General features: G+C 44.5%; 1 protein-coding gene across 1 annotated transcript; it reads right to left on the bottom strand.

The window, feature by feature from the left end:
- Window positions 1-3,702: 3,702 nt before the first annotated feature.
- Window positions 3,703-10,830, bottom strand: SDF2L1 (stromal cell derived factor 2 like 1). The gene is made up of 3 exons (XM_075434868.1): window positions 10,623-10,830; window positions 9,625-9,821; window positions 3,703-7,632 (listed from the first exon to the last, which is right to left on the bottom strand). The coding sequence occupies exons 1-3, from the start codon at window positions 10,789-10,791 to the stop codon at window positions 7,354-7,356; spliced, it is 645 nt and encodes a 214-aa protein (XP_075290983.1). The 5' UTR covers window positions 10,792-10,830; the 3' UTR covers window positions 3,703-7,353.
- Window positions 10,831-11,087: the final 257 nt, after the last annotated feature.

Genomic DNA, 11,087 nt, shown 5'->3' with positions numbered 1-11,087 from the left:
GAGCCGGCCGCTCGGCTTTCGTGCTAACGCCGGAGCGAGTCCGCGGCGGCCGGCGCGGGGTCGCTCCGCGGAAGGGGTCCCGGCCAGAGCCGCGTTAGTTACGCCAGGGACGAGACGCCTTCGTGTAAGCATTGCCTCTCGCATGCGACGCATCTCACACCGGCTAGAAACCGATCGTTCGATTTTAGCTTTTGCTTTCGAGATCGCGCAAAATGCAGCGGGAGTGTTGTAGGTGATGGGGGGAGAAAATTGCTCCCTGTTCAGCGATTCTCCTGTGCTCTTCCTCCCCCCGCTGAGCGGAAACCGGCATTTAATTCTCTGATACAGGTAATTGCCTTACATGTCTACTGTAAACAAACAGGCTTCAGCCTTGGCCGCGCTTCACCGATCCCATCGAAAGACAGCGAACAGCAACGCCCAGCGCACCGCTGTGCAGCCGGCGCTGACGCCTTAAGCCGCCCTGTCGACCCACCGAGCGGCACCCGGCTTGGCGGACCGCACGCCACGCGCTACGCGGGCGCGCAGGCGGTCTGGCAGCGGGGGCTCGCCGGGCACAGACCCCCTCGGGGCCGAGCGGACCGGGCCGCGCTGCGGCGGGCGGAGGAGCAGCGCTCGCTAGCGGCCGCTCCACGGGCCGCCCCCCCCGCCGCGCCTCGGGCTCGGGACAGAGAGCAGGAGAAAGATCACAGGATCATTAAGGTTGGAAACGAACTCCAAGATCATCAAGTCCAACCATCAGCCCAACACCACCATGCCTGCTAAACCATGTCCTGAAGTGCCACATCTACACGTTCTTTGAACACCTCCAGGGATGGGGACTCCACCACTGCCCTGGGCAGCCTGCTCCAATGCCTGACCACTCCTCCAGTAAAGAAATTTTTCTTTATATCCAATCTAAACCTCCCCTGATGCAACTTGAGGCCATTGCCTCTCGTCCTACCACTAGTTACTTGGGAGAAGAGACCAACACCCACCTCACTGCAACCTCCTTTCAGATAGCTGTAGAGAGCAATGAGGTGCCCCCTCAGCCTCCTCTTCTCCAGACTGAACAGCCTCAGTGCCCTCAGCCACTCCTTGTAACACTTGTTCTCCAGACCCTTCACCAGCCTCGCTGCTCTTCTCTGGACACGCTCCAGCAACTCAATGTCCTGCTTGTTGCCCAAAACTGAACACAGCACTTGAGGTGTGACCTCACCAGTGCTAAGTACAGGGGCACGATCACCTCCCTACTCCTGCTGGCCACACTATTCCTGATACAAGCCAGGATGCTGTTGGCCTTCTTGGCCACCTGGGCACACTGCTGGCTCATGTTCAGCTGGCTGTCAAACAACACCTTCAGCTGCTTGTATGCCAGGCAGCTTTCCAGCCACTCCTCCCCAAGCCTGTATCATTGCATGGGGTGGTTGTGACAAAAGTGCAGGACCCGGCACTTGGCCTTGTTGAACCTCATACGGTTGGCCTCGGCGCATCGATCCAGCCTGTCCAGATCACTCTGCAGAGCCTTCCTACCCTCAAGCAGATCAACACTCCCACCCAACTTGGTGTCATCTGTAAACTTACTGAGGGACCACTCGATCCCCTCGTCCAGATCATTGATAAAGATGTTAAACAAGACTGGACCCAAAACTGAGCCTTTGGGGACACCACTTGTGACTGGCCACCAGCTGGAATGCACCCATCCCTTCTTCCTCTGACCAGCCTGGCTTGTACCCATGGCACCCAGGTTTTCACCCGGATCATCCAAGGGGCTTTTGCCAGCTGGCCTCAGGCGAGCAGCCAACGAACTCCAGTGAGCAGGGCTTGCTGCAGGGCCCTGCAGACTCCAAGAGCAGCGGGAGGAGGGTCTGCAGCCAGCCTGACCCCTCCAGTCACCAGCGCAAGCAGAGTGGGGACTCAGAAGGTAGCAGTGGAAGAAAAAAAACATCATCAGGTACCTGTTCTGTTTGATGTTTAGCTGTGGTTTGAGTTACACTAGATTCACTCCAGATGCTTCCATTTACAGCACAGTACACACCTCCACCACTAATCAATGCTCTCAGAAAGTGAAGCCTAAATACATGACCATCACAAAGATCAAGCAAAGAGCCTTAGATCCGAGCCCAAGATCAGCAGTCCTCCAGCCATGCAATGCCAGCACCTGCACATTATTTTTTATAGTTAAAAAAGCACATAGGAACTCATTAGCCAGCTTTACAGCTCGCACACTGTCTGATTAATTTGTAATGTGTTTCATGAGGGTTTGGTACCCTTGAGATGTCCTACAGCTTCTAACCCCAATGAAGCAGGACACCGTTTTCCCAAAGGATTGAAGACAGCTGAATCCCTCCCAAAACAGCAGCTGTCATAGGAGGATTCCACTGTGAACTTTATAATAATTTAGAATTAATACAATGCCAAATATAGTAAAAGCTTTTTATAATCAGTTTAATTTGCTGCAATGTAAAGAGAAAGAAGCATTGAACTGTGTGACTGCTGAAGTCTACTTTCAGGGTGCTCACTATATTCCCTCCTTGTCCCCTACACACCTGAAGTAATCCCAGACTGTCCTCAGCGGAACTGGTTGACCATCTCTCTCAATCAATCCCCATACATTGCTGAAATTATTGCAAATTTGATTAAGGAAACAGATTAGAAGGAGCTAACCCTGGTGTTCACCTTTTGCATAGAGTAAAAATAAGTTATTAGATATAAATACTCAAGGTCTTGCTAAAGCATTTATAAACTTGGGAACACTAAGACCCTTAGAATGTCGGTGGGAGGAGGGGAGAAAGTATAAAATACTAATTCCTCTAAGTATTTAAAATAACTTTAGCACCCTAAAGTTTATTACTATTTGTGACTTGTATGCATCATAAACGCTACCTACCCTAAGGTAAGTTTGAATTGCTCTGTGTTTCCAGCGCAACTCCAGGTTGGTAAGGTTGAACATTTTATTCCTTCTTGAGTTAGTGAACCATCCTCTGCGCTTCCTACCCCGCAGGATAGAATCTAGGAGACTCTAGGAAGAAAGCACCTCCTTAGCTCTGAGTATTCCTGTTTAAGGGTAACTGTTTTTTTTTTTCTAAAAAAAAAAAAAAAAAAACCAAAACCACAAAAAAACCAAAACAACAAAACTGTTTCCTTAAAAAGCTTAGTGACACAGCCATGGGTGCTGTCTTGCAAACTCAAACACATGGGTTTCTGAAAGGCAGCTGATGAAACAGCCATGTTACGAAGCAATTAATTATCACAAATACTTGAATGGTGGCCCAGAGCTGGATTACAGGAAGATGTGTTTTAAGAGAGAACAGCAAAACTGGAAGGGCACAGATGAGAACTCTAGACTAGGAATGAAGGGGAGGCAGCATGATGGCACACTGCACACACAAATCTCTCATCGGCTCTCAGCCGGTTTCCCAGCTGCCAGCAGGGAACCTAACCAAAAAGCCAGCAAGCACACCAACCAGGGGTCAGAGACGTAGCAAGGTGCTCCTGCTAGAAGGAGATGTTTCTAAGCTTCAGCTTCTGTCTAGCTCAGGTGTGAAACATGGTGCATCTACAGTGACAGCTAGTGATGCAGTGCTGGAGAACAGAGGCGGAAGAGAGAAGAGATTCAGGAAAACTAACAGGCTTTAAAATACCGCTGAATAAGCATCACTTAAGAGTTGGTTTGATTGCAATGGGTTTTTTTGTTTTGATTTAAAAAAATACATGCTAATTTAACTTAATAAGAACAGATATACCCAATTAGTAGTCCCAAACATAATACATGAAATTAAAACATTGGTTTATCTTCAGCCTCGACATTCAGAATGAAGACTCAATGAGCAGTACATCCCTTCTAGCGCTTTGGAAGAACTAAAACCAGTTCTCATTCGTACTGACTGAGAAGTCAAAACACACGGCAAGCGTTCATATGCTGAGCAGTTGTACAGAGCTTGAAAAAGCTACAGCAAATAAAGAGTAAAAATGTTTGTAGACATACACACTTGCCTCTGAAATTAACATGTCCAAAGAACTGTCATTTTACATTGAACTAGATACATACACAGGTGTAAAATCATAGAATCATAGAAAGTTTTGGGTTGGAAGGGACCCCTAGAGGTCATTTAGTCCAACCCCCTTTTTTTTTTTTTTTTTTTGCAATATTTGACAGACTTTTTCTTCAAAGTATGAGTTTAAAGTAGGTTGATTGTCTTTAGCATTTATTCTCACCGAGAACAACTATAAATAAGGAGATCTCTAATTCTTTTCCCAAAAGGCTTTCTAGTTTATTAAAGGAAGAGTAACATTGGTGCACCTTTTCAGAGCTCTTATAGTAGTAGTAAGCAAGAAATTGGAAAGCACCTGTCAGTTATTTGAACAAATTATTTTCTGCTAGTATCAGAAGCCAAAATAAATAGATTTCACTTAACCTTGAAGTCTATAGAGAATTCTAATGAGGTATTATAAAATTTAGTTTATCACCTTAAAGAAAGAAGCAGAACAGTGTTCCCAACTTTCATATCTACATCTCTCAGTATTATGTGTTTTATGCAAGAGTCACAACATCTTTAGGCAGATGACAAAAGTCTTATGGAAAACAAACAACAACAAAACCCAACAATGGAAAAAACATGTTTCTCCAAGTCTCTGTAGTCCTCAGCTGTGGGGGAAGGACTGAAAAGTTGAATTTTAAGCAGCCAAAGTAAACAAACACACTTTGATCAGATTCTGAAGTCTCAGTACTTCAGTTTAAAGCATCAAATATGACATTAAACAGACACTAATACAAGTATTGTAAATCTAGAAATTCTATAAAAAGCACATCAGCACAAGCCATGATTTTTCACAGCTATAAGCTTTTGTACTTCCTACGTTAATATGACTTTCGTAGCCTGCATTTAGCATGCTATGAGTACCAGTAGTTATTTTAGTACTATATTAGACCTTTCCAAAGTACAATGTATTTCTGCTGGCTTTATTTAAGTGTCCTTCAGCACAACTTTTATAGTGATAAGAATTGAAAAAAAGAAAAAAAGAACTGTTACGGATGTGCAAGTGAAATATTAAGGCCAAGTGACTTTCGCACTTCGGTCAGAATCAAGTGTAAAGGAAACTCAGTTGAAGGGAATATTGTTGAATGTGTCCTTAAATAAGGTGTTCATGGACACATGTGTGTGTGTAAGCTTGGTTCTTTACGAACAGAAGGTACAAATGTTTTCAAAACTGAGACCATATTAGAAAGTAAGCAATAAGAGCTACAAGTCAGTTCTCAGCCTCACCAAACTTGGCTCAAATCCAGAAGAGAAAGAGGAAGGCCCAGTGCGATCCCACTCAAGCACAACAAACAAGACTAATACTAATTGCTAGGGACAGAAACAACCAGGCAGAGACAGACATTGGGTAAGGATAGTACCTGGCACACAGACCAAGACGAACCACATGGCTCCACCCCTTCTCAGCCAATTCAACGGGTCCACAAACACTAAGACCGTATAGTTTAGGCGTAAAGCATTTAGCTCTTCGTGACAGAGAACTCATTGCCAAGCTTATTTCCTCCTCCTGCCAAATTCTACCACTCTTTTTGTGTTTACTTATATACCAACTTCAAAAGAAAAGCCCTTCATTTTAATAAAGGAAAGGAAAAGTCAGCTTGTTTATGCAGAAAATTTGGTTTGTTTTTAAAATAGTTATCCTTTATAGCTACAACTTCAATACCAATTAGCCAGAAACATCAGTGAACCTGAAACATACATCACATAAAAGTTTACTTCTAATACAAACCAGCAAAAGCCAGTCTACTTACTCTCCAAAATGCCCCATAATCTTTAAATACCCACATGAAACTAAGATTCATAAAGAAACAGTCTTACCTTTTTCTTCTAAGAAAAATAATTGGGCACGCAAAACAACTGTTACAGAGGTTCCTTGTTCCATACCGTATGAAGGATCTTCATTAGTAGCAAACCCATAAATAAAACCTGAAGCTAGCCTGTACAGCACACACAACCACATAAGGCATCACAGAGTATGAAGCACATACCAATAGGTATATTTATAAAGCTTAACTGCAATTGCCTGTTGCGCCTTCTCAACACAACGCTAACACTGCAGCACGTGACTGGAGCTGTAAAAGCAGTAAATCAGTTTCCTGCTTCTTTAACTGACTGACTAATTAAGACCATAATCAGTAAACTATTTACACATGCAGTCAAGAACATCTGAATTTTCTGGCTTTTCACTCTTTCTTTTTAGCTTTTCTGTTTAAAGCAAATAGAAAATGTATGGTACTTTGAATTTTAATCAGTATTTCCAGTAACACCGTATAACAAACACATTCAAGAATTGGGTTTTTTTTCTCTTTTCATAGATGGAGAGGAACACAGAAATTCATTAACTTGTTCAATGAAGATTCCTTGCTAGCACTCCAGAGAATACCGCTCTGTCAAAAATCCAGGACCAGACCATTGTTTAAGGTTCTTTTTTCTCTTCTTCTGGATTCACACAAAAAACCCCCACATGGGTATATGCCCCACTATTTATTCATCTGGATTCTCACACTGATCTTGCAGAGTGACCTGCAAAGTACATTAGTCAAATTCAACTGTTCCTTTGCACCGCACATAATTTTATAAAGTTCTAATATTAATTAAACAAACAGTAGCTCTCTGCACCAGTTCACAGAGCAGAGCAGTCTTACCATTTGATAACTGGCAGTATCACAATTACCAGAAAATCTGAACTTCTTGGAGAAAATGAATAAATTAAAGCTTTGTCTTCTTGCTCCAACATACAGAATATTTCCAACTCTTCCAATATAGTACACAATGAAACGCATGAAAGGCATTAGAAGCAATTTTCAAATGCACCACATTTTTTTTCTGGAAGGCTGAATAGCTGACTTCAAGCCACTCAAAATACACCATATTTCAGAACTGTTTTTCCCTTTCTAGACTTACTCCATCTCCTCATCAATAACATTCTCTAAGAAGCAGAAATCAGTTTCCAAATATTTAATTATAATTGGAAAAAGATTACAAAATACAAAGTTTTATTATACTTGGGACTACAGAAATGTTTTACTTCAGTTTTTGCATTTCCTTCGAATTTGAGAAAAAAGTAACAAGCAAAACAAATGACAACAAAAACAGCTGTATGAACTAGTTTCACCAATTAAACTTGAAAACTCAGAAAGGATTTCGCCAAATAAGTTTCAATGGCTGAATCTAGCAGACGCCATTCCCCACAGAAGTGCTGCGTTCCTAGAACGAACTAATGCCCTTCAGTAACACAGGAAGTCAGTCACTTGGGCAAGGCGGGGCTTACAAGGGACCAAGGATTAGCATCTCCAAACACTGGAGTAAGCTGAAGCTCTGTGGATCCTCTGTCAATTCAGAGCTCATCGTGTTTTGCAGGGTCCACACTGGGTTTGACGAAGACTCCTTCCATCGCTTTCCAGTAGTTGTGATGATTAGCAGTAGGCATGCCATGAACTTCCCGTTGGCCTCTAATGGGATGGCCATACTGCTCCCCTGTTATTGAAAGGAACACCTCAGTTCCTACGTGCTTGAAGCGCACCGCATCCTCCCGCTCCCAATAAGTTCCACTGCATTGCACAATCCATATATCGAGGTCATCTCCTTCGCCATCATCACCAAAGGCACTTACTTCCTGTTAAAGACACAAACTTCCTCAAGTGAAAATGCAAGCAAACACCTCCAACACATACACAAAAATATCAACCACAAAGTCAGCGGTGTTTAAAGGCATGGATGGAGAGGAAAGAAAAAGTGTTGTTGCATTGCTTTGGTAACGGTTATCAAATCCAGAAGCAGTAACTTTCTTCCACTACAATTTGAACACAAAGTGCCAACAAACTCCAACGTGTAACCTGAGGAAAAGCACCAAACCCCAACAAACATTAAAAAATGAAATGAAAGAGGACTCGAGCACAGAGATCAGAACAATCCTTCTGAGAAAAAAATGAGAAGAAACAACACTAATGCTGATGCAAATTTTCCCCACTCAAAAAAGTCTGTAACTGTAGACATTTAGTTTTGTAGTATGACCATCTTCATAGTTACCACTGAACAGTTTCTTTCAGGATGTGTTTTTATCAGTGTCCCAACCATTTAGCTTATTAAGTAATCACATTCCTTTTTTTACTTAATTATACCAAGCTTACAATTGGGTCAACAACTGTTCTGGTTTACACTCTTTCTTCAGATAGACAGCTGCATAGCTCTTTAAAACAATAAAAGACCATTAAAGCAAATTAATTCCTGCTAAAACAAAAGTTAAGAGATTAGATTTCATTATGCACCAAAAAAAATTCCAAGCATTTCCAGAAACCGGATAGGCTAAGCTCCAACTGTTTAGGACTCTAGATAGCCTTTAATTCTTAAAAACCCGATAACTAGAAGTGAGGAACAACTTGAAAATAGAACTGCAATAGTTTTTACCTAGCAATCTAAAATTTTATGGTCACGTTAATTCAAGTTTATGTAGGGCAAAAAGTGTGAAAGACAACATACTAATTGAAAATCCAACTTCTGTTAAGAATATGAAATAAAAATTTGTGTTCATAACTGCATCATATTTCAATAAGGTCATAAGTCACAGCCCTGTCAATCTCTGGGAAGTCATGCAAACTTTCCTTTTGCCATGCAAACACATAGCAAAACCAAAGAAACACAATGACAGTTACCGAACATTTTTACATTAATGGCAATGTTTTATAAATTGTCTAAGCAGACAGATGAAAACTGGGGGAAGGTTTAGAGTCAATCTTGTTTAAATAATTCTTCTGAAATGCTATTTTCCCATCATTTCTTTTGTTTTAATAATCAGATCATCTAGATACCCTACACAAAACTGGACCTTACTGTTTTGGCCACTATACTCATGGTAAAAGACAAACCTTTCTCATGGAGTCAGGTCTTCCAACTTTGAATGTAATGACCTATCTACATAGCCTGAAGGAAGACTAAAATGCCTACCAATAATAAACTCCCAACAAGTTTGCATTATTTATTTTAAGAGAAATTTTCAATCTTGGAGAAGCATTTGTTGAAGGACCAGACTAGAACATAACTACTGTTAGAAGTTACACTCTTCTAGATACGTACAAAATAATACATAAATGTGATCATGAGAGCAGATTCATTTTTCCTGTGGAAGGAGGACAAATTAATAAGAATAGTGAACTAAAATAGGGATAGCGAGAAGATGACTGAGACTAATAGATTGGATCACGAAGGAACTTGGATACAGGAACGGCTAGTGTTATAACCTGCTTAGTTGCCTTGCTCTACAGCAATCTTCACAATGTTGATGGAGGTGCCCAGTCTCCCACACCTTTAAAGTGCTAAATATTTCAGAACAGTCTTCCCAGTAGCAATGGTGCAACATGAAAAAATGCAGATTTGTTGGAAGTGCTGTGAAACACTGATACTAGTATATGTTAAATTTTACCTCTGTCAAGAACTTAAACACATTATTCCTAGATGCAGAAAAGCATATACTTGAACTGAATATGCGCAGACACACTCTTTCTGGCAGCTGGCACCCAAGTATGATTCTTCAAAAACATGAGACACTGGAGAGACTATTGTCAATAGCATGCACTACTTACACAAAAGCTTAAGATTTAAAACAACTCACTTGGTTATTGGAGAGTGGTGATGGGAAGTGATGAGTGTGTAAATTTTTTCCTGTGTTTACATGGGTAAGTCGTATAGCTTGCCCACATTTCACTGGTGTCCCGCGCTGGCAACTGCCATCATTCTTCCCACGAATCCGCCAGTAACTGTTGGCATCATCCGAAGCTTCAACTCCTGTCACTGACTGTTGCCCACTTCCTGTTTGAATAGAATTGAATGGCAGGAGACTTAACCCACTTCCCCAGCTCAAAAAATCCCGAAAGAACTTAGGAAATTTGCTTTAATGTTCTCATGCCTTCATGTTTAATTCTCACAGCCCGTTTACTGACTGCAATGGGAATGCAGGTACCAAATCATCTTTCAGACTGAAGAAGTTAAACACAGCATGTGTTAGTGGATGCAAACTGTCAAAGCTCATGGTGAACACGAGAAGAAAATCTGATTCATGACAGATACTATTTACACCTTCCCCAAACATACTGCCAAGTTCTTTGTGTCCCCAAAGACACCAGCACCCTCACTGCCAGAACAGACGCTGGGAAGGTGCAGCGGAGGCCCTGGACACAGCACGGGGCTCACCTCAGGGACGAGGGCAAAGCACCCCTGCCACATCCCTGCTCCAGGACCCGCGCAGCGCAGCTGCAGCACCTTCCCGCACCCCAGGCCTCAGCACCCTCCTCTCCCGGCCGAGCTGCCAGGTCTCCAGAGCACCCCGCAACCCCGTCCCTGGCCTGCTGCTCCCTCTGCGCCGGGGACCTCAGCAACCTCCTCCCCCTCCTCCCTGCCACCCCTCACTGCCTGCCTCCCCGGCCATCTCCCTGCTTCTCGCACCGCCTCGTCCTCCGCCACCTCCTTGCCCGCCTCGCAGCCACCTCCCTGCCTGCCCCCGCAACGGTTCCCACCTCCCGCCCTTTTCCAGCCCCCCTCACGCCTCCCCGCGCGCCATTTCTCACCCCCCGGCCCCTCGGCGCGGCGCCCCCCCGGCCCGGCCCTGCTCACCGGAGCCGTACTTGACCTCGTGCGAGTGCAGCCGCACGCTGTGGCGGGTGTTGAGCAGCTTCAGCACCGAGCCGCAGGTAACGGCGCCCGGCGCCGGCTCCCTGCCGCGGCACAGCCCGCGCAGCAGCGCTAGGAGCAGGAGCGGGAAGAGGCGACAGCCGTCCCGCATCGCGCCGCAGCCCAGCCAACACCGCCGCCCCCCGCCGCCCTCAGCGCAGCGCGCTTCCGCACCCCCTCCGCGGGCCCAGCCAATCGCCCCGCGCCAGCACCGCGGCCGGCCAATCCCCGCCCGCCCTCTGCTCGGTCTCGCTTCCGCATTGGGCCACGGCTAAGTGACCTCACCGCCGGGAGCCCTAAGCGGGAGGAGCTCATTGGGCCAAGGGAGAAAGACGACCAATCAGACCGAGCGGCGTGGCACCTCCCAGGCAAGGACGCGAGGGAGGACCGCGGCGCTGTTACCTCAGC

The sequence above is a fragment of the Opisthocomus hoazin genome, chromosome 13 (genome assembly GCF_030867145.1).
Source record: "Opisthocomus hoazin isolate bOpiHoa1 chromosome 13, bOpiHoa1.hap1, whole genome shotgun sequence".
In the NCBI taxonomy this organism is placed as follows: Eukaryota; Metazoa; Chordata; class Aves; order Opisthocomiformes; family Opisthocomidae; genus Opisthocomus; species Opisthocomus hoazin.
Note: the sequence above shows the minus strand (reverse complement) of the source record. Positions and strands in the feature narration are given on the sequence as shown.

Coding starts and splice junctions, on each gene's coding strand:
- SDF2L1 (XM_075434868.1), bottom strand. CDS start 10,791: ATGCGGGACGGCTGTCGCCTCTTCCCGCTCCTGCTCCTAGCGCTGCTG. Junction 9,822..10,622: donor CGAGGTCAAGTACGGCTCCG/GTGAGCAGGGCC, acceptor CTATTCAAACAG/GAAGTGGGCAACAGTCAGTG. Junction 7,633..9,624: donor CACCACTCTCCAATAACCAA/GTGAGTTGTTTT, acceptor TGTCTTTAACAG/GAAGTAAGTGCCTTTGGTGA.